Genomic DNA, 24,143 nt, shown 5'->3' with positions numbered 1-24,143 from the left:
GGTTTCCTCCCACAGTCAAAAGATGTGCGGGTTAGGTGAATTGGCCAATGATAAATTGCCCTTAATGTCCAAATTGCCCTTGGTGTTGGGTAGAGGTGTTGAGTTTGGGTAGGGTGCTCTTTCCAAGAGCTGGTGCAGACTCAAAGGGCCGAATGGCCTCCTTCTGCACTGTAAATTCAATGATAATCTATGGTTAATCACGGACAAAGGTTCGGCACAACATCGTGGGCCGAAGGGCCTGTTCTGTGCTGTATTTTCTATGTTCTATGTTCTATGTTCACTTCAGTTTTAAATTGATAAGATTGGACGGAAGTAAAGTTAAATATTCTGGCCGTGATGCTTTGGGAAGCTTCTCTGAATGAGTGTGTGTGTGTGTCTAATAAAGAATTTATGTGGATTTTCTTTGTGTTGATAGCTTTGATGTTTTATGTTGTTACCCTAGATTATGATTTCGCAATAGTAGTTTCAATACTGAGTTTAAATCAAATGGGAGCTGTGCGTTGGATTAAAAGGGTGTGGTTGCCGTTGCTGCCTCACAGCGGCAGGAACCCGGGTTCGATTCCGGCCTTGTCTGTGTGGAGTTTGCACATTCTCCTCGTGTCTGCGTGGGCCTCACCCCCACAACTCAAAGATGTGCAGGGTCGGTGGAGTGGGCACACTAAATTGCGCCTTAATTGGAAAAAGAAGAATTGGGAGTTTTATAAAAGTAATATTTGTTCTGTTTTTTGTGTTACTTATAATGAGTAAATGTTGGTAGAGGTAATGCATATGTAAACATGTAAAATCTGTTTCTTTAATTCTGCTTAAATGCTGATGGGAATTATTACTTTCTGTGAAAGGATAAGGACACCTATGTGTTCATGAGTAAGGTGATCTGCAGGTGGGGACATATTGTTAAATCTAGAAAGAGTTGATGACGTTGCAACAGATAACAGGATTGTCCAATTATTAGTCGTTATCTGGGGTTGCGGAATGGAAGTCAAAACCTCAGTCCAAAGATGTGCAGGTTAGGTGGATTGGCCATGCTAAATTGCCCTTAGTGTCTAAAATTGCCCTTAGTGTTGGGTGGGGTTACTGGGTTATGGGGATAGGGTGAAGGTGTGGGCTTGGGTAGGGTGCTCTTTCAAAGAGCCGGTGCAGACTCGATGGGCTGAATGGCCTCCTGCTGCACTGTAAATTCTATAATTCTATGAAGAGGAACAAAGTATAGAATTTGTGTCAATCAGAAGAAAGATTGGTCAAGGACAATGCTGAGATAATGGAGGAGTTTCCTTGGCAATTTGTTACAGTGGCATAACATTTGTTGAAGTTACTTTTTACCTGTACTAAGTTATTCAAACCTTAGCTTGTGTATGCTAATAGAGGGAAAAACAATGTTGAGCGATGACTATTGAGAATTAGATGTGCAATGATAGCTGTGACCAAGGGATCAAATAAACAAACAAAACATGCTAAAGCCTAGAACCGTATGGAATGTTTGATTGTTGAAAGGAAAAACAAATATTGTATTGGACAATGTTGTTTTTACAAGGGTAGGCATAGAATAGGGTGATGGTCAATAGTAGGTAATGGTATCTCAGGTATGAATGTGTGTAAATAAGCGGGGAACAGTAATTGGATTACAGTCAGAATACCGAGGCGAGGCCAAACTGTGAGAGAGCACTGATTTTGGATGGGGGCCAGGGAAGAGAAGACGGCCCTATTAATTACCATCTTTTGCCTAAAGCCCCAATTCAGGCCAGGATAGCTACCAATTTCAGAACACCTGCAATAGTTTAAACAACAATTAACTAAAACTTATCGGACATATATCGGTGTTATCCAGCAAGCTCGGGACACCAGGAAGAAAAATTTAAACCACAAAAGAAATTAGCAGGTGGGATGATATTTGGAATGGGGCAGCACCATATAAATACACTCATGGATAAGAATTGCTTTGCATATAATGATTTGATACCTGTTAGTGAGAAAGAGAGAACAAATTGTTGAGATGAGACTGTTAAACTGTGACCATGGCTTGGACTCGAATGCTGACTCAGAATGTAGTCAGGTTTAGTTATATCCCAATTCACTCACACTCAATGGGCAAAGGGAGGACTGTAGCCGGATGGCTATTCGTAAAGAGACACCAGCAAAGTGAAGAAAGCAGCAAGGCCTGATGGTGAAAAGAGGAGCTAACTCTGTATCAGGCTAAGGACCGTGGGAGCAGCAAGGCAGAGGGGTCTGCAGGAAAAACAGGCACAGGAGCTGACTGGACAGTGGCTGTTGCTGTGTCTTGAATAGACAAGTGATTGTAGACAGACCCCTGTGTGTGTCACGCTGCTGAGAGAAACACGGGGCGGCAGGGTAACACAGTGGTTATGAAATTAAATGAAAATCGCTTATTGTCACAAGTAGGCTTCAAATGAAGTTACTGTGAAAAGCCCCGAGTCGCCACATTCCGGCGCCTGTTAGCACTGTTGCTTCACAGCGCCAGGGTCCCAGGTTCGATTCCTGCTTGGGTCACTGTATGTGCGGAGTCTGCACGTTCTCCCTGTGTCTGCGTGGGTTTCCTCCGGGTGCTCCGGTTTCCTCCCACAAGTCCTGAAGACCTGCTTGTTCGGTGAATTGGACATTCTGAATTCTCCCTCTGTGTACCCGAACAGGCGCCGGAATGTGGCGACGAGGGGCTTTTCACAGTAACTTCATTGCAGTGTTTTTTTGTTTTTTTAAAATATATTTATTAACATTTTTTAACAACACAATTTTTTCCCTTACAAACAAGAACACCCCCCCCCCCACGTAACAAAATAACACGAAATCGCACTGAGCAAGGTATATACATGGCAAAATGGTATATTTACACAGCTTTATACACTGGCTCTCACCCGCACGTGCCAGTTTCCCCCACCCTCCATGTTACCTCCTGCTCATCCATCCCCTCAAACAATCTCTCATTCCCCCCAAACCCCCCCCTCCCCCCCCCCCCCACCCCCAGGGTTGCTGCTGCTGCTGACCGGCCTTCCTCTAACGCTCCGCGAGGTAGTCTAGGAACGGTTGCCACCGCCTGTAGAACCCCTGCGCAGACCCTCTCAAGGTGAACTTAATCCTCTCCAGCTTTATGAACCCAGCCATGTCGTTTATCCAGGCCTCCAGGCTAGGGGGCTTCGCCTCCTTCCACATTAGCAAGATCCTTCGCCGGGCTACTAGGGACGCAAAGGCCAGAATGCCGGCCTCTTTCGCCTCCTGCACTCCCGGTTCGTCCACTACTCCAAATATTGCTGGCCCCCAGCTTGGCTTGACCTGGACTTTCACCACCTGAGATATTGCTCCCGCCACTCCTCTCCAGAACCCCTCCAGTGCCGGGCATGACCAAAACATATGGACATGGTTCGCCGGGCTCCCTGAACATCTTTCACATCTATCCTCTACCCCAAAGAACCTACTCAACCTCGCCCCCGTCAAGTGCGCTCTGTGAACCACCTTGAATTGTATCAGGCTGAGCCTGGCACATGAGGAGGAGGAATTAACCCTACCCAGGGCATCAGCCCACAAACCTTCCTCGATCTCCTCCCCCAGCTCCTCCTCCCATTTACCCTTTAACTCTTCTGTTAGCGCTTCCCCCTCTTCTTTCATCTCTTGGTGTATTGCCGAAACCTTGCCCTCCCCGACCCATACACCCGAGATCACCCTATCTTGAATTTCTTGTGCCGGGAGCAACGGGAATTCCCTGACCTGTCGCCTCACAAAAACCCTCACCTGCATATATCTAAATGCATTTCCCGGGGGTAACTCAAACTTCTCCTCCAGTGACCCTAGGCTCGCAAATGTCCCGTCAATGAACAGGTCTCCCATTCTTCTAATCGCCGCCCGATGCCAGCCCTGGAACCCCCCGTCCATCTTCCCCGGGACAAACAGGTGGTTACCCCTGATCAGGGACCACACCGATGCTCCCATTGCACCCCTATGCCGTCTCCACTGACCCCAGATCCTTAGCGTTGCCGCCACCACCGGGCTCGTGGTATACTTTGTCGGCGAGAGCGGCAGCGGTGCCGTCACCAACACCCCCAGGCTCGTTCCTTTACAGGACGCCATCTCCATCCTCTTCCATGCCACCCCCTCTCCCTCCATAACCCACTTGCGGATCATCGCCACATTTGCTGCCCAGTAGTAGCTCCCTAGGTTTGGCAGAGCCAACCCTCCTCGGTCCCTATTGCGTTCCAGGAACCCTCTCCTTACCCTCGGGGTCTTATTTGCCCACACAAACCCCATAATACTCCTACCTACTCTCTTGAAAAAGCCCTTGGTGATCACAATGGGAAGGCACTGAAACACAAACAAAAACCTAGGAAGGACCACCATTTTGACCGACTGCACCCTACCCGCCAACGATAACGGCAACATGTTCCATCTTTTGAAGTACACCTCCATTTGGTCCACCAACCTCGTCAGATTCAATTTGTGTAGGGCCCCCCCAACTCCTGGCTATCTGGATCCCCAGATACCGAAAACTCCCCACCGCCCTCCTCAGCGGTAGGTCCCCTATCCCTCTTTCTTGGTCCCCTACCTGTAACACAAAAAGCTCACTCTTCCCTACATTGAGCCTATAGCCCGAGAACTCCCCAAACTCCCTCAGAGTCTGCATGACCTCCACCATCCCCTCCATTGGGTCCGCCACGTACAGCAGCAGGTCATCCGCGTATAGCAACACCCGATGCTCTTCTCCCCCGCGGACCACCCCCCTCCATTTATTAGACTCCCTCAGTGATATGGCCAAGGGTTCGATCGCCAATGCAAACAACAGGGGGGACAGGGGGCACCCCTGCCTCGTTCCTCGGTACAGCCGAAAGTATTCTGACCTCCGCCGGTTCGTCACCACACTCGCCACCGGGGTGCTGTAAAGGAGCTTAACCCAGCTGATGAACCCTCCCCTGAACCCAAACCTACGCAACACCTCCCAGAGGTACTCCCACTCTACTCGGTCAAAGGCCTTTTCCGCATCCATAGCTGCCACTATCTCCGCCTCTCCCTCCTCCGATGTCATCATTATCACGTTTAAGAGCCGCCGCACATTAGTATTTAATTGCCTGCCCTTTACGAATCCCGTCTGGTCCTCATGAATCACCCCCGGGGCACAGTCCTCAATCCTCGTGGCCAGCACTTTTGCCAATAACTTAGCGTCCACATTGAGGAGCGAAATCGGCCTGTACGATCCACATTGCAGTGGGTCCTTGTCTCGCTTTAGAATCAAGGAAATTGTCGCCTCCGACATTGTCGGGGGCGGGGTCCCCTCCTCTCTTGTCTCGTTAAAGGTCCTCACTAGTAGCGGGGCCAACAGGTCTACATACTTTCTGTAGAACTCCACCGGGAACCCATCCGGCCCTGGGGCCTTCCCCGCCTGCATACTCCCCAAACCCTTACTCAGCTCCTCCAACCCGACTGGTGCCCCCAAACCAGCCGCCTCTTGCTCCTCCACCCTCGGGAACCTCAGTTGGTCTAGGAATCGTCTCATCCCCTCTTCCCCCCCCCTGGGGGCTGGGATCTGTACAGCTCTTCATCGAAGGCCTTGAATACCTTGTTTATTTTTGTTGCACTCCGAACCGTGGCTCCCCTTCCATCTTTGATTCCCCCTATTTCCCTCGCTGCCGTCCTCTTACGGAGCTGGTGTGCCAGCATCCGACTAGCCTTTTCCCCGTACTCGTAGGTCGCCCCCTGCGCCTTCCTCCACTGTGCCTCCGCCTTCCCCGTGGTCAACAAGTCAAACTCCGTCTGGAGCCGTCGCCTTTCCCCAAGTAATCTTTCCTCCGGGGCATCTCCCCCACTAACCTCTCCCTTTCCATGCCCTCTGTCTTCTCCCTATGAGCCCTGATGGAGATTAACTCTCCCCTGATCACCGCCTTCAACGCCTCCCATACCACTCCCACTCGCACCTCCCCGTTGTCGTTGGCCTCCAAGTACCTTTCGATATACCCCCTCACCTTCCCACACACCACCTCATCTGCCAGCAGTCCCACGTCCAGCCGCCACAGGCTGGTCCCTCTCCTCTCCCAGCCCCATTTCCACCCAGTGCGGGGCATGGTCCGAAACGGCTATGGCCGAATACTCCGTCCCCTCCACCCTCGGGATGAGCGCCCTGCCCAGAACAAAGAAATCTATCCGGGAGTAGGCCTTGTGCACGTGGGAAAAGAAAGAAAATTCCCTGGTCTGCGGTCTTGCAAACCTCCATGGGTCCACTCCCCCCATCTGATCCATAAACCCCCTGAGCACCTTGGCCGCCGCCGGCCTCTTTCCCGTCCTTGATCTGGAGCGGTCCATTGCTGGGTCCAGCACTGTATTGAAGTCCCCTCCCATTATCAGGCCTCCTACCTCCAGGTCCGGAATGCGCCCCAACGTGCGCTTCATGAATCCGGCATCATCCCAGTTCGGGGCGGATACATTTACCAACACCACCCACGTCCCTTGCAACCTACCACTCACCATCACATATCTCCCTCCATTATCCACTACGATAGTCTTGGCCTCAAATGACACATGCTTTCCCACCAGAATTGCCACCCCTCTATTCTTCGCGTCCAGTCCCGAGTGGAATACCTGTCCTACCCATCCCTTTCTTAACCTGACCTGGTTCGCCACCTTCAGGTGTCTCTCTTGGAGCATGACCACGTCTGCCTTCAGTCCCTTCAAGTGCACGAACACTCGAGCCCTCTTCACCGGCCCATTCAGGCCCCTCACGTTCCACGTTATCAGCCGGATTGGAGGGGCTCTCACCTCACCCCCCCCCCCCACCCCACCCCCCCCCCCCACCAACCCCCCCCCCCCCACCACCACCACCCCCACCCGCCACCGACTAGCCATCTCTTTTTCTGGGCCAATCCTGTGTCCGCGTCTCCCTCACCCTCCAGTCCCCCAGCCGGGGGACCTCCGTCCCGACCACCTCTTCTGTGTCCCATTCCCTTTGGGCCAGTGCAGCAGCATCCCTTTCCCCCCTCCCTCCCCCCTTCCCTCCCCCCCCCGCTAGATCCCTGTCTAGCTTTTTTGCTCCCCCATATCACTCCCGTAAGTCAGCTGACACCTGCTGACCCCGGCTTCCCCCTCCATCTCTTTCAAACACTGTGTGGGAGTCTCCCAATCAATATACGTTCCTTCGTTCCCCTTCCCGCCTTTCTTCCCGCGCGCGGGAAAAGCACCCCGCGCTTTCCAAAGCCTGCCCCCCCCCCCTCTGGCGCAGCTCCTGTCGCGGCCTTGTCTCTCTCCCCCAGCCCATATAACATTTCCCGCGCGTGATTGACCCCCTATATACAATAACCATCATACTTCAACCCTCAAACACCCCCCACCCTCACAAACCCTCAATTAGAGTCCAACTTTTCAGTTAGTATAAAGGTCCACGCCTCTTCGGGCGTTTCGAAGTAGTGGTGTTGGCCGTTATGTGTAACCCACAGTCGCGCTGGCTGCAACATTCCAAATTTCACTCCTTTCCGATGCAGCATCGCTTTGGCCCGGTTGAAACCCGCTCTCCGCTTTGCAACCTCCGTGCTCCAGTCCGGGTATATTCGGATCTCTGCATTGTCCCACTTGCTGCTCCGCTCCTTCTTGGCCCATTTCAGGACCCTCTCTCTGTCCGTAAACCGGTGAAATCTCACCACCATCGCCCTTGGCGGCTCATTTGCCTTGGGCTTCCTCGCCAGCACCCGGTGCGCCCCTTCCAGCTCCAGCAACCCCGGGGGGGCCTCCGCGCTCATCAGCGCCCCGATCATTGTGCCCGCATATGCCGCGGCATCGGCCCCCTCCACTCCTTCTGGGAGACCCAGGGTCCTCAGATTATTTCTCCTCGACCTGTTCTCCAGGTCTTCGAGTTTTCCCGCCCACGTCTTGTGTAGCGCCTCGTGCCGCTCCACTCTCACCGCCAGGCCCAAGAGCTCATTCTCACTCACTTTTTCCTGGATCTCCTGGATCTTCACCTCGTGGGCTTTCTGGGTTGCCCCAAGTCCTTCAATTATTGCCAGCATCGGCGCCACCATCTCCTTACCCAGCTCCTCGAAGCAGCGCTTGATGAATTCCTGCATCTCCTCTTTGTCCCCGGCCACCGCCATTTTGCTTATTTTCCCTCTCTTCTCCCGCTGCTCCAATGCCACTTTTTTTGGCCGTTTCGCTGCAGGTCCGGTCCATACAAGTTAGTAGGGGACCTCTCTCCTCTCTTCCCCACGGGTTGGCTGTAAAAAAAATTCCGTTGGGGCTCCTCTAGCGAGCCCGAAGGTCCGTGATCGCGGGAGCTGCCGAATCATGCGGCTTAGCTCCACATAGCCGCAACCGGAAGTCCTTCATTGCAGTGTTAATGTAAGCCTACTTGTGACAATAATAAAGATTATTATAGATTATTATTATAGGTTATTATAGATTATTATTAGATATTATTATTATAGATTATTATTATTATAGATTATAGATTATTATCATAGATTATTATTAGAGATTATTATTATAGATTATTGTTATTATAGATTATTATTATAGATTATAGATTATTATTATCATAGATTATTATTAGAGATTATAGATTATTATTATAGATTATAGACCCTGCCTGAGTCACGACTCCTGAGCACTCATGACCTAAAGGACAGTGATTGATTAGTGCTTGTCCTGTGAGTACGTGACTGGAAGCATGAACAAGTTCTGTATGAAAAGGAGGGACAAAGCAACATCTGCACTGACAACTTTCAGGAATAACCATCATGAGAAGCAGAGCCCTGGGACCGAGACCCAGAGAGGACATCGGGATCCACCAAGAAGGAGTCTGGTCACCTTGCCTCTGAATGGGTGCTATTTAGGACCAAGCCGTGAATTTTGCTGCCTTTTGTAGAACAGAGATTTGATACCGTGTGTAACAGAGCTTCCGATACCCTTAAATTGTGTTTTGGGATCTCTGGGGTAACTTGGTCGGGTACAGTAAAGGAGATTGTTGTACGATAATTTGAGAGTTTGAATGTTTTATCCATGATGCTAGTTGATGCAGGTTTGAGGTGAAATACAGGAAAGTGGAGTTAATCATTGATTATCATAGAATTTACAGTGCAGAAGGAGGCCATTCGGCCCATCGAGTCTGCACCGGCTCTTGGAAAGAGCACCCTAACCAAGGTCAACACCTCCACCCTATCCCCATAACCCAGTAACCCACCCAACACTAAGGGCAATTTTGGACACTAAGGGCAATTTAGCACGGCCAATCCACCTAACCCGCACATGTTTGGACTGTGGGAGGAAACCGGAGCACCCGGAGGAAACCTACGCACACACGGGGAGGATGTGCAGACTCCGCACAGGCAGTGACCCAAGCCGGAATCGAACCTGGGACCCTGGAGCTGTGAAGCAATTGTGCTACCCACAATGCTACCGTGCTGCCCTTAAGGCAATAATCAACTCAGCCTTGATCTTATTGAATGGCAACATTGGTTACAGGGGCTTCCCCAGCTCCTATTTCATTATGTTCTCAAAACTCTCACATTTTCTCTTCCTTCTACAGGCTGTTTAAAACCTGCCTCTTTAACCAAGCAATGGGTCATGTGACCTAATATCGCCTTATGTGGTTTAGTGTCATGTTTTGTTTAATTTTTTAAAAATTCATTTCATGGCGTGTGGGCCTCGCTGGCAAGGACAGCATTACTTCCCCCCGCACCCCCAATTGCCTTTGAACCGAGTAGCTTTCGAGACCAATTCAGGGGACAATTAAAAGTCAACTACATTGGCGTGGCTCTGGTGTCACATGTGGGCCAGACCAGGTAAAGGTGGCAGATTTCCTTCGCTGAAGGGGCATTCGTGAGCTAGCTGCTGTGGTGGGTTTTGAACCATAGAAACAGAAAATAGGAGCAGCAGGAGGCCATTCGGCCCTTCGTATCTGCTCCGCCATTCATCATGATCATGGCTGATCATCAAGCTCAATAACCTGTTCCCGCCTTCCCCCTATATCCTTTGATCCCTTTAGCCCCGAGTGCTATATCTAACTGCTTCTCGAAAACATACAATGTTTTGGTCTCAACTACTTTCTGTGGAAGCGAGTCCCACAGGCTCACCACTGTCTGGGTGAAGAAATTTCTCCTCATCTCAATTCTAAATGGTTTACCCCATATCCCTAGCTGTCACCCCTGGTTCTGGACTTCCCTGCCATTGGGAATATCCTTCCTGTCTAGTCCTGTTAGAATTTTATAGAACATACAGTGCAGAAGGAGGCCATTCGGCCCATTGAGTCTGCACCGATTCACTTAAGCCCTCACTTCCACCCTATCCCCAGAACCCAATAACCCTCCTAACCTTTTTGGACACTAAGGCAATTTATCATGGCCAATCCACCTAACCTGCACGTCTTTGGACTGTGGGAGGAAACCGGAGCACCCGGAGGAAACCCACGCAGATACGGGGAGAACGTGCAGACTCCACACAGACAGTGGCCCAGCGGGGAGTCGAACCTGGGACCCTGGCGCTGTAAAGCCACAGTGTTAGCCACATGTGCTACCGTACTGCCCTTGTGCTACCCTATAGGTTACAATAAGGTCCCCCACTCTCATTCTTCTAGACTCCGGTAAATATAATCTAACCGATTCAATCTCTCTTCATATGACAGTCCCGCCGTCCCAGGAATCAGTCTGGTAAACCTTTGCTGCACTCCCCCAAGAGCAAGAACATCCTTCCTCAGAGAAGGAGACCAAAACTGCACACAATACTCCAAGTGTGGCCTCACCAAGGCCCTGTACAATTGCAGCAACACATCCCTGCTCCTGTACTCGAATCCTCTCGCTATGAAGGCCAACATACCATTTGCCTTCTTTACATCCTGCATACGACTGGTGTGCAAGTTTCATTGCACATTCCCCTATCCTAATCCATAGCCATTCAGATAATAATCTGCCTTCCTGTTTTTTGTGAGGGCCACGAGAAATCCAGCACGAGTTTGTGGTGTCAAACAGGAAGTAACTTTACTTTCAACAATATGTACACAACAGCAGTAGCTAACCATTGCTTCCTGCTCTCTAGCCGGTACCACACTGGCCAGCTCTCTTTATACAGCTGCAACTGCTAATCAATGCCCCGCCCCCCTCGTTGTGGGAGCTCACACTCCCCGAGATGGGTCCCCAGGCAATGGGATTCGGGCACATAATAACCCTGTTTTTGCTACCAACCTCAGATTTATCCACATTATGCTGCATCTGCCATGCATTTGCTCACTCACTCAACTTGTTCAAATCACACTGAAACATCTCTGCATCCTCCTCACAGCTCACCCTCCCACCCAGCTTTGTGTCATTTGCAAATTTGGAGATTTTGGGCGGGATTCTCCAATAATGGGACTATGACCCCCACGCCGGCGTGAAATCGGCGCCAACCACTCCGGCGTCAAGGGTCCCCGAAAGTGAGGAATTCTCCCCTTCCTAGGGGGATAGGTTGACGCCGGAGTGGTGCCCGCAACTCCAGCCAGCGCCGATAATCCCGCGTGAGTTCGCGCATGTGCGGAACGGCCGGTGTGATTCCGCGCATGCGCGCTACGTCCGATGTATTTCCGCGCATGCACGGGGGTTCTCTTTTCCGCGCCGACCCCCGGGCCATATGGCGGAGCCCCACAGGGGCCCGGCACGGAGTAAAATAGGCCCCCACGGAACCAGCCCGCCGATCGGCAGGCCCCGATCGCAGGCCAGGCCACCGTGCCCCCCCCAATCCCCCCCGGGTCAGATCCCCCCCCCCCCACCAGGAGGGCCCCCGCAGACTCACCTTCCAGGTCCCGCCGTGTGGGATCTGAGTAACCCACGCCGGCAGGACCCAGGCAAACTTGTCGGCCACTCGGGGCCCGGAGAATTGCCGGGGGGGTGGGGAGCCGCTGTCAACGCCCCCCGACTGGCGCGGCGGGAATCTTGCGCGCGCCCAAGAATCGGCACCGGAGAATGGGGAAGCCGGCGTCGGGGCGCGATTCTCGCGTCCCTCCGGGACAGGGTCGGAGAATCCCGGCCATTACATTTTATTCCCTCATCTAAATCATGAATATATATTGTGAATAGCTGGAGTCCCAGCATTGATCCCTCCGGTGCCCCACTGCCCGCTGCCTGATACTTGAAAAAAGACCCGTTTATTCCATTATTTCTAGGGCCACTTCCTGAAGTAATCCGGGATGTAGATTATCAGGCCCTGGGATTTATCGGCCTTCAATCCCATCAATTTCCCCACCCATTTCCCTACTAATACTGATTTCCTTCAGTTCCTCCCTCTCACTAAATCCTGTGTTCCCCAAATTTTTGGTATGTTATTTGAGTTCTCATTTGTGAAGACAGAACCAAAGGGTGTATTTAGTTGGTCAGACATTTCTTTGTTCCCCGTTATAAATTCACCTGTTTCTGACATTTGGCTTCACCAATCTTTTGCTCTTCACATACCGGTAGAAACTTTTGCAGTCAGTTTTTATGTTCCCCACACGCTTATTCTCATACTCTATTTTCCCCGTGTTAAACAATCCCTTTGTCCTCCTTTGCGAATTCTAAACTGTTCCCAATCCTCAGGTCTGTTATTTTTCTGGCCAATCTGTATATCTCTTCCTTGGATCTAATACTATCTCTAATTTCCCTTGTGAGCCACCTTTCCTGTTTTGTTTTGGCACCAGACAGGAATGAACAATTATTGCAGTCCACCCATGTGTTCTTTGAATGTTTGCCATTGTCTTTTCATCGTCATCCCTTTAATTAACGTTCCCCAATCCATCACAGCCAACTTGCCCCTCATACCATCGTAGTTTCCTTTATTTAGGATCAGGACTCTAGTCTCAGAATCAATACATTGATACATTGAGGAGTGTGAGGAAAGCAGGGTGCCGCCTGGGACAGAGTCATGTGGGAACAGAATAAGGCCATTCTGCCCCTCTAGCCTGTTCCTCGATTCAAGACCTCCGACCGTCACACCTACTAGAACAAACAAGCTTCAGTGTAGGATGGAAAATCCTTACCTTGCTGCAACAGAATTCCCCGGGCAGGATCCGGGTGCGCTGGTAGCGCCTCCACTGGCAACCGTACAGCCCCGCCAGGCAGGAGAGGAAAGGCTGGTACTCATAGCGTTGGAGCAAGCGCCTGCGGACGATCTGTAGCTTCCCCAGTTTGATCTTGGTGAGCTGGGTGGCGGTGCTGCCCATTCCGCACTGGTCAGGCCCTCCTTAATGCTGCAAAGACAGAAGAGCAAGAAAGAAAGACTCACATTTATTCATGAACTCAGGATGTCCCTGAGCACTTTACAGCCAATGCACAATGATAAATAAGACCATAAGAATTAAGAACAGGAGTTGCACACTCATCCCCTCAAGACTACCCCCATAATCCTTGACTTCCTTTTCTATCAGAAAACTATCTAACTTGGCCTTGAATATATTCAGTGATCCACAGCCTGCTCTCAGGGTAGAAAGTTCCGAACACTAATGACCCTCCAAGAGATCACAATTCCTTCTCATCTCCATCTTAAATGGGAGGCCCCTTGGGCGCGATCTAACGAGAGAAGCACGGGCAGCACGGTAGCATTGTGGTTAGCACAATGGCTTCACAGCTCCAGGGTCCCAGGTTCGATTCCCGACTTGGGTCACTGTCTGTGCGGAGTCTGCACATCCTCCCCGTGTGTGCGTGGGTTTCCTCCGGGTGCTCCGGTTTCCTCCCACAGTCCAAAGATGTGCAGGTTAGGTGGATTGGTCGTGATAAATTGCCCATAGTGTCCATAATTTCCCTTAGTGTTGGCTGGGGTTACTGGGTTATGGGGATAGGGCGGAGGTGTGGACCTTGGGTAGGGTGCTCTTTCCAAGAGCCGGTGCAGATCTGATGGGCCGAATGGCCTCCTTCTGAACTGTAAATTCTATGTTAAAAAAAAGCAGGAAGTACAGTAGCGAGCGCGACTTGCCAGGTACTTCCTGAGGGCTGACCCGGTGAGACTGCGTCCAGTATCGGACGTCAATTCGGGTCGGTAATGGTCCCCCACGGGCTTCACGACAGCAATGGCTGTCCCGCCAGCTGATTCGCCTGGACCGCGTCCGGCTGCTTCCCGCTAACAAGGGGGAGCAGCACATGAATCACTCCCTCCGAGCAAACCCCAGGCAGCACGCAGGAACGCCACCGCACAGGCCAGCCCCATGCTTCCGAGATGCCGACCTGACCCGACTGTTGAAAGCGGTGGAGTCACGACGGTACAGTTCCCCTGAGAGGGTCAGAGGGTCAGCCACAGGTCACAGTCAGAGCCGATTGGATAGCAGCGGCTGTCAGTTCGCGAAGCGTTACGAGGAGGACCGCAGTCCAGTGCCGGGAGAAGCTCAATGGCCTCCACCGGGCTGCACAGTTGAATTGGCATCGGCCCTCTGGCATCAGTCCCGCGTGCCACCCCCGGACCACCCCCTCCGCCAATGAGCCGTACTGCACTCCCCCACCCCCCTCAGTATTATACCACGCCTTTGCCCCAGCACACCCTGACACCCACCAGCACAACCCACTCATGCCCAGCAGCGATGCCCACGCCTGTCTCTCTCCAAAGACCCCACCGTAGCCCGAGCCCGAAGCTCAGAATTTAAGGGTTGCAGTGACCTTGATGGTCACCGGGAGCGGGTGTCCCCCTCCTCTATGGGGTACCAAGTCCGCGAGGACATGGTACAGTTGCAGCACCGTCCCCTTGCTGAGATGGAGTCTCCTGTGGTACACGCTGTCCGACATCTCAAACGAACAACAACGCCGGTACACATTAGGCCATCACTGGCCTCCCCCCTGAGTCTGTCCCTGGCTGATGGGTGGCAGGGTCCTCAGGGTGCGGGGTGGGCCCAGGCACATGGGCTGCCACCTCGAGCCTGCATCGATGCTGCTGCTACCACCTTCCCCAGCGTCTGGCCGCCTGGCCGTGTGTGCAGCTGCCCTGGGGTCCGCAATACCATCCAGAATGTGATAGCTGTAAGGACTTAGAGGGGATGAGAGACCGACAATCAGTTATGGCTTCCAGCCCGGGACCCTCAAGACCCCAAGCCTTCCCTAACCTTACATTCCTCGCCTTCTCTCAGGGTACCGTCCAACAAGCCGGATGTGCTGGGGGACCCCACCTTGCACACACACCCGTAGTCGCAGCAGGGGTCCCGGACAACAGACCCCGGACCCTGGACCCCAGATCCGTGTTGGGAACATTACTTGGAATGAGCTCAGGTGCCCTCCCCGACCAACAGCCTCACCCTCTGGTCATGGGGATGTTCCCAGTGCTGAGGCCCAGCTCTCGGGTGTTTGATTACTGGCTGTTGCCTCTGTGGTGTTGATGCCTCCAAGGTCCAGGCAGAGTGTCCAGGCCTCGCAGATTGCGATGCTGTAACACCTGCCTGCGACATGGCACACCTACCCACTGGAATCCACTTGAGAGCCATGAAGTAGCATAGTGGCACAGTGGTTAGCATAATTGCTTCACAGCTCCAGGGTCCCAGGTTCGATTCCTGGCTTGGGTCACTGTCTGTGCGGAGTCTGTACATCCTCCCCGTGTGTGCGTGGGTTTCCTCCGGGTGCTCCGGTTTCCTCCCACAGTCCAAAGATGTGCAGGTTAGGTGGATTGGCCATGATAAATTGCCCTTAGTGTCCAAAATTGTCCTTATTGTTGGGTGGGGTTACTGGGTTATGGAGATAGGGTGGACTTGGGTAGGGTGCTCTTTCCAAGAGATGGTGCAGACTCGATGGGCCGAATGGCCTCCTTCTGCACTGTAAATTCTATGAAAGTGGTCATATAACCGACAATGCCAGTTCCCTATTCGCAATAGCCTTCAGCTGTGCAGCCTTCAGCTGCTCACAGTCCAGGGGAGTTGAAGTGTCCTTCACCACGTAACCACGGGCAGGGCTCGGTCCTGGGGGTCCTCAGTGGGACGGACAGGTGGTGGCTGGAGTTGCCTGTTATGGGTATACATAATCCGTGGGGGTGGCCTGTGGGACCCCGTGAGTGCTGAGCCCCTCGCACCCCGCACCCACTGATGGCGCCCAGCCTCCTTGACCACCCCCAGCACCACCCCCAGCACCACCCCCCCCCCCCCCCCCCCCCCAAGGAACCCCTCCACCTCTCCCACGATCTTACCGGCTTGCAGGATCCGCGCCTGGAACAACGTGGCCATTAGGTCGCGCCCTCTCCGTGTCCACCATCCTGTCAAGTCCCCTGAGAATCTTTGTGTATCAATAAGATCACCTCTCATTCTCCCAAACACCAATGAGCACAGGCCCCAAACTGCTCCACCTTTCCTGATTCGACAATCCCTTTATCTCGGGAAGCAGCCTGTGAACTTTGCCTGAACTGAAGTTCTGGTCTGAACTGAAGTAATTGTTGTAATGAAAGGCCTTCAATTCCGCTCAGAATAATCCTATTACTCCGACCTAGCGTGGAACATCGGATCACTTTTTTTCCAGTGGCTGTACTCTTGCCTCTTTGTCAGAAGGTCGTGGGTTCAAGTCCTACTCTGGATGCTGGGTGATGGGGCAGCACGGTGGCGCAGTGGTTAGCACTGCTGCCTCACGGCGCTGAGGTCCCAGGTTCGGTCCCGGCCCCGGGTCACTGTCCGTGTGGAGTTTGCACATTCCCCCCCCCCCCGTGTCTGCGTGGGTCTCACCCCCACAACCCAAAAGATATGCAGGGTAGGTGGATTGGCCACGCTAAATTGCCGCTTAATTGGAAAAAATGAATTGGCTATTCTAAATTTATTTTTAAAAATTGGATACTGGACAAATATGTAGAGCACGATCCAACTGCTACGCTGCGTCGAAAAAGCAGCCTGCGGTGGGGCAATGTAGCCGATAAAACCAGGAGATCCCACTCCCGCCGTCTACCTGGCTTGCAATGCCTTACGAGATCCAATGCGATGTAGATCCCGCCCATTGTGGGCAGGATCACTCATTGTCAAATCCCGAGGTACCCGAGGCTTTGGGATTCACGCCCTTCGACTCGGAGACCTCGGGCGAGCGCCGTACATCGCCGGTCTCCACAAATGGGGGCCAGGTGGAAGGGCACTCGTGGGGGTCTGCCAGGCGATTGGAGGCCCCCAGCTGTATGACCTTTGGGCAGGGTGGTACCCTGGCACTGCTGGTGCCACATTGACACCCTGGCAGTGCCACCTGGGTGCCAGCCTGGTACTACCAAGGTAAGTGCCAGGTTGGCACTTTTTCGCGTGGTGTTTGGACGGGCTACCCTGCATGGATGTTGGGGGGGGGCTGCGGGGAGGGCCGGGGACCCTCCCATAATGCGTTCGGGGTGGACAGGAGATCAGGGATCGCTTTGGGGGTCTAGGTAATTTAAAAATACTGCGCCGATCTCTCACTGCACTGGTGAGTTCCAGCGAGCGGAGCTCCCTACTGTAAAAAACGGGGCTATGTGTAGCGTCAGCCCGCGGTCCCCATTGAGGCCCCTTGTACAACGCCAGTCGCATTGAGTAGCCAAGTGTTTCTCGGTGCTGTGAGCGCTGGGAAACACGCGGCTGAACGCACTCGCTATGTGACTTTGTTCCCATTTGGGTGGATCCCAAAGTGTCTTCTTCAGAGGGCAGGCGAGACCTCAATTCAATATTTATTTTAAAAGACGGCAACTCCAATAGTGTAGCACACCCTCAATATTGGGAGTGTCAGTGTGGATTTGTGTGGCCTTGTCTCATCTAACCCATCTCGCCCTGTAAGAATTTTGTAAGTTCCAACGAAATGAACTCTCATACTTTGAAACTCTCGAGAATATAGGCCCAGTTTCCTTAATCCCACCTCATAAAACAGTCCTGCCATCCCAGAGAATAGTCTGGTAAACCTTCCTTTACGGCAAGTATATCCTTCCTTAGCTAAGGGGACCACAACTGTACACAATACCCCAGGTGCGGCCTCACCCAGGCTCCATACAATCGCAGCAAGACACCCTTCCACCTGTACTCAAATCCTCCTGCACTGAAGGCCAAGATGTCACTCACCTTCCTGATTGCTTACTGCAGATGAAGGCTCGTTTCCAACATTAGGAAATGTCTCCATCAAACCTCGAAGGAAATCTGCCGGTCTGACCTACATGTGACTCCAGACCCACAGCAATGTGGTTGACTCTGAAACTGTTCTCAAGAGCAAATCGGGGTGGGAAACCAATACTGGCCTTGTCAGTGACGTCCACATCCGATGATCAAACATTTTTTACAAAAATTCCACTCTGAAGCTTACTTCTTTCAATGCGATCATACCTCATTCTTCTAAACGTCAGAGAGTATTGGCCTATTCTACTCATCTCTCCTCATGGGAAAGCCCTCTTGTTATGATTTTTACTTATAGGATAAAAGAAATGGAGATGTTGAAGCATGTGGATTGAATGCAATAATCAAGAGGATTATTAAATGATTGTTAACTTTACAAAGGCTGGGCCTAGACTGACTCACCAACGTCACCGACTATGCAACAATATCAACCCACATATTCAACACCTCTCACCCCAGGGTTCAACCTAGTCAACCTTCATTGCACACCCTCTAAGGTAAGTATATCCTTCCTCAGGTAGAGACCAAAACTGTACCCGCTACCCCAAATGCCATCTCACCAAAGTCCTATACAACTGCAGCAAGACTTCCCTTATTCTTACACTCAACTGCCTTGCAACCAAGGCCAAATTACCTTTGTTGTTACTGTACATTAACTTTCTGAGTTTGTCCCCAAATCCCCTGAAGGCCAACCCTGAATAGTTTTGCACCGTTTAAAAAAATATTGCTTTTCTATTAGACTTGCCCACATTAAAATGCATTTGCCCTCTAGTAGTGTCTCGTACATACGGGATTAATGTAGGACTGGGTACATCACTGGGTTACACAGTGATGTAAGACGACACATGACCTAGTGCCAGGGTCAGTCTCGAGATGGACAGAGATGTGTGAAGAACGAAGATGGAGTCAGCTCCATACCTGCACCCTCTACCGTGTACATGTGCAGAGTTGTGAGTTATTGATGCTCCTATGTTCCGATTGATAAAGACTTGCTATAACCACAAAGCCTACCTCATGGTGTCGGAAGCAAAATTCCTCACACATCTTACCCGCTCACGTCATCTGTCTGTGCACCATTGCAGACTCTCTCTGTCCTCCTCACAACTTACATGCATTTATACAGCAACATTCATTTTTTTGGGTATGTTTTCTTAAATTTAGAGTACCCAATTCATTTTTTCCAATTAAGGGGCAATTTAGCGCGGCCAATCCACCTACCCTGCACATCTTTTGAGTTGTGTGCAAACACAGGGAGAACACGCAAACACGGGGAGAATGTGGAAACTCCACACAGACAGAGCCGGGATCGAACCTGGGACCTCGGCGCCGTGAGGCAGCAGTGCTCACCACTGTGCCAACATTCATGACCACGGGATGTCCCAATGCCCTTTTGAAGTTGTAAAGCTGTATTAGGAACAGGTAACTTGAGCACAGTAAGCTGTTTCTGAATATATACTCTGTGCGATCCCATGTAATCTTGTTTTGGATAATAAACGTCCGGCTGAACAATTTATCCAGCATAACATCCAATTGAGCGCGACAAGAGCAGTTGATTAAATGAGTAGGAGACTGTGGAGCATTTACTGGAGAGTTTGCAATCGTTCTCGCTAACGGAAACATCAATTTGTCAACTTAATTACCCTGGCAAAGGCGGGCTTGTATAAATATTAAACTGATCTCTCCAAAGCAGCTACTTGATATAAATATAGAACTGCAAGATACTAATTGAATCAGGGAAATTATGTAGGGATGGTGCATCCTGGTGAGGATCATCCACAGGTCACATTACCTGGTGTGGTGATACCTTCCATTTATACTGCCTTTAGCTTCACAAAACGGCCGCATCAAGATCATCTACTGAGCATTGACTCAGAAATTGAGGGAAATCATTAAATGTGAGGTCTGGATTTCAGATTTTGGGCGGGATTCTCCTTTCGCGGGACTAAGTCCCCACGCCGGCGGGAAAACTGCCACGAACCACTCCGGCGTCAACAGCCCCCGAAAGTGTGGAATTATCCGTACTTTCGGGGCTAGGTGGACGGCAGAGGGGTTGGCTCCGCACCAGCCGGCGCCGAAGGGACTGCGCGAATCCGCGGATGCGCCAAAGGGTTGGCGTGATCCCGCGCATGCGCGGAACCGCCGGCGCATTGTGGCGCATGCGCAGGGGGTTGTCTTCTCCGCGCTGGCCATGGCGGAGCCCAAAGGGGCCGGCGCGGAAGGAAGGAGTGCCCCCACGGCACAGGCCCGCCCGCAGATCTGTGGGCCCCGATCACGGGCCAGGCCACCGTGGGGGACCCCTCCGGGTTCGGACCCCCCCGCGTCCCCCCGAGGACCGCCCCAGCCGACTTGCCTGCCAGGTCCCACCATGTGGGACCATGTCTAACCCACGCCAAAAATGGACGGCTGCTCGGCCCATCGGGGCCCGGGGATTTGCCGGAAGGGCCGCCGCCAACGGCCCCCGACTGGCGTGCCGTTAACCCCGCCCGAAAACCGGCACCGGAGAATACGGCAGTCGGTGTCGGGACAGCAGGGCGGGATTCACACCACCCCCTGGGGATTCTCCGACCCGGTTTTCATTTAAGAGCATAGGAACAAGAATAGACCATTCAGCCCCTCAAACGTGTTCCGTTATTCATTGAATTCATGGCTGATCGTTATTTAACTATGGTTCTTGACCCCCAAAACTTTTATACCCTTGCCTTCCAAAAGCCTTATCAACGAGATTTAAATCGATTAATTGAGCTAGTAGCTAGGGTTTCTAGTGGGGCAGAATTCCCCATTTCAGGCCAGCTAAGAAGTTGGGAACTCTGCAGTGAGTAACTCACTTCCTGACTCCCCAAAACCTGTCTACCATCGACAAAGCACAAGCCAGGAGTGTGATGGAATACTCTCCACATTCCTGGATGAGGGCAGTTCCAACATCACTCAAGAAGCTTGACACCAGAAAGGACAAAGCAGTCCGCTTGATTGACACCCCACCCTCCTTAAACATCCACTCCCTCCACTATCGTGCACAGTGGCAACAGTGTGAACCATCTACAAGATGCACTGCAGCATCTCACCAAGGCTCCTCGGACAGCACCTTCCAAACCCACGACCACTACCACCTGGAAGGACAATGGCAGCAGATACATGGGGACACCATCTCCTGGAGGTCCTCTCCAGGTCACTCCCCACCCTGACTTGGAAATATATCACTGTTCCTTCACTGTTGCTGGGTCAAAATCCTGGAACTTTCTCCTAACAGCACTGTGGGTACATCAACACTACGTAGGTTGCAGAAGTTCAAGATAAGATGACCCCCCACCACCTTCTCAAGGGTAATTACACATGGGCAATAAATGAGCCCAGCCAGCGACATTCACCTCTCATGAACGAATAAGGGAGGAAGTATTACCTAACTTCTCTCCTAAACAGCCTGGTTCTGATTTAATAGTAATATTCTTTATTCGTGTCACAACACTGCAATGAAGTTACTGTGAAAATCCACTGGTCGCCACATTCCGGCGCCTGTTCGGGTACACTGAGGGTGAATTTAAAATGTCCAATTCACCTAACAAGCACGTCTTTCAGGAGGAAACCGGAGCAGCCGGAGGAAACCCACGCAGACACAGGGAGAACATGCAGACTCCGCACAGACAGTGATTCCCAAGCCTGGAATCGAACCTGGGGCCCTGGTGCTGTGAAGCAACAGTGCTAACCACTATGCTACCATGCCACCCAAGGCTATTTCCCCTTGTCTTAGATTCTCCCACCCGCAAAACCAATGTTCCTTACATGCATCTTTGCAGTTCGTCATGTGAGAGTACCTTTAAGACATGGATGTTTAAGCAATGTACCTTTAAGAAAACAGTGATGTCAGAGAGTGGGTGGAGCTGAGGTCAGGTCAGCCATTTTGCAGTTTAGTTTTGCAGTTTGTTTGAAAAGCAGCTTGTGTGTGTCTGTGTTTTGCAGTGAGCTGGATCTCTGCCATGAAAGACTATCTCTGGATCATTTGGGTGATTTAAACTCATAATAGTAAAACCTTTAACCTGATGTGATTTTGTTTAAAGGTGTTAAGTCTCTTGGAAGTTTGAAGGAACATTTTAAGGAATTATTTACTGCTGCAATATTTTCTGAGTAATCTTTGAAGGGGTGTTAAGAGACCCAATGTTTATTTAAGATGTTAAGTTGAGTTCATGGAATAAACATTGTTTTGTGTTTAAAAACCCACGTGTCCATAACTGTAATCCCACACCTCGGGAACAAGCCGTGTGCTCGGAAAAGCAACAAATCCATTAAAGGGAGAGGTTGGTTGAACTCCATGATACATTTTGGGGTTCTGAAAACGCCTCACCCATAACAAGTTTCTTTGAAAGTGCTCGGGATTAATTTAAATTGAACGGAGAGAGAGTTTGATGTTAAAACAATCTACAGAAAAAGAATGTCAAGCAGAGAATTGGGAAAAAAAAGAATGGGGTACTCTAAATTTATAAATTTTAAAAAAGGATTGTATTCGCTGGAGTTCAGAAGAATTAGGGGGATCTCGTAGAAATCGATAAAATTCTAACAGGACTAGATTCAGGAAGGTGTTCCTGATGGTGAGGTGCCCAGAATCAGGGGTCACAGTCTGAGAATACGCGGCAGACTATTTAGGACTGAGGGTGTGGAAGGCACTGTATAAATGCACCCAGAGAGTGGTGAGCCTGTGGAGTTCTCTACCGTAGAAAGCAGCTGAGGCAAAAATATTGTAAGTTTTCAAGAACCAGTTAGATATAGCATTGGGACGAAGGGCATCAAAGGATTTGTGACGGAAGGCGAGATTAGGCAATTGAGTTGGATGATCACCCATGATCGTAATGAATGGTGGGGCAGATTTGATGGGCTGAATGGCCTCCTCCTGCTTTAAATTTCTATGTTTCTTGGTCCCCTGATTCTCGACCCTTCCGCCAATTTCTCTCTTTCTGTCCTGTCCAGACCTCCTGTGGTTTTTAAACACCTCTATCAAATCCCCTCTCGCCCTCCCCTTCTCCAAGAGGAAGACCCAGCTTCCCCCAATCTGTCCGCTCAAGTCCCCCTCGTGCAAAGAAATAGCAATCCCGTCTCAAAAAAAAATCCTAAAGTGAAATAATTTCCAAGAAAAAAAGATGCTGAGATTTTAATAACATCAAGAAAGACTCCGTAAACTGCGAGGGGGGAAAATCTGCACCGAGGCTGATAGAGAGGTGAATAATTTCGATCTCCTTTAAGCGCTCGGTCGAATTTAGAAATTGACATTGAACATCGAGAATAGCCCGAGACGTTCACAGGAAACGCAGCACGGAATTTCACCTGAAAAACAGGCAGCACCTGGTCGCCTGAGGGAATAAAAGGGGATCTTTGAAAATCACACCTGTTTCCATGTTTCGGAAACCGTACCTGAAAATCTATCCGTCCTTAAGCCGATTGTGTGTCCCCATGATCTGGCATCGCTCTTTTATTGGAATGCTTTCCTCATCTGCCCACACACGACACTCATAGTGAATAGGGATTTTTCAACATGGCCTTGTCTAAGAGGCAACACTTCTCTCTCTCTCTCCCCCTCCCGGGATCAGTCTCACTGTCAACAAATGAGGCAAACACCTTAAAGGGGTGACCTCAATTTTTTTAAATAGCAAATGGAATTCTGCCAGCGCCATTCCTCTCTACATATTTTACATCCCATAACGAACAACAAAATTACTTCAAATTAATAAATAGAGAGAGGAACTTCATGTCCGGTGATTTGACTGTAATGCTGTTCAGCTTTGTTCCCTATTCTTTGCTATGCATTGTGCTCTTGTTTTCTAAAATTAGATCGAGCTGCACATAAATGACAATCGGGTAAAAGGTTCCTTAGCCTAATCAGTCTATCTTGTTGTTCATGCTCCACACAAGCAGTGCTCCGATAGCAATATGTTCATTGTCATTTATGCAGTTGCCAATAATTGTGGTTTGCAGGCTGAAATCTAATCGAGGCATTCAGGTGCGGTTTATATATAATACATGAGTCCAGCTGGCAGATGAAGTTCAACGTAGCTAAGTATGAGGTGATACATTTTGGTCGGAAGAATGAGGAGGGGCAGTGGTAGCAGCGCGTGTATCATATACAAGATGCACCTTCGACAACGTCTTCCTAATCCGCAGCCTCTACCACCTATAAGGA

General features: G+C 50.9%; 1 protein-coding gene across 6 annotated transcripts in view; it reads right to left on the bottom strand.

Moving 5' to 3' along the window:
- The window catches only part of gdpd4a (glycerophosphodiester phosphodiesterase domain containing 4a), a 112,833-nt gene that overhangs the window by 73,936 nt on the left and 14,754 nt on the right, over positions 1–24,143 (bottom strand). For 5 of the 6 annotated variants that reach the window (XM_072477382.1, XM_072477381.1, XM_072477380.1 and 2 more), the window contains one exon: positions 12,959–13,168. In XM_072477382.1, coding sequence (XP_072333483.1) covers positions 12,959–13,141 — 183 coding nt within the window. In that variant the 5' untranslated portion in view covers positions 13,142–13,168. Of the gene's footprint in view, positions 1–12,958; positions 13,169–23,377; positions 23,527–24,143 lie in introns of those variants that run through there. The other variant, XM_072477384.1, reaches the window with a different exon arrangement.

This window comes from Scyliorhinus torazame, chromosome 15 (genome assembly GCF_047496885.1).
Source record: "Scyliorhinus torazame isolate Kashiwa2021f chromosome 15, sScyTor2.1, whole genome shotgun sequence".
In the NCBI taxonomy this organism is placed as follows: domain Eukaryota; kingdom Metazoa; phylum Chordata; class Chondrichthyes; order Carcharhiniformes; family Scyliorhinidae; genus Scyliorhinus; species Scyliorhinus torazame.
This window is presented reverse-complemented; position numbering and strand designations above follow the sequence as displayed.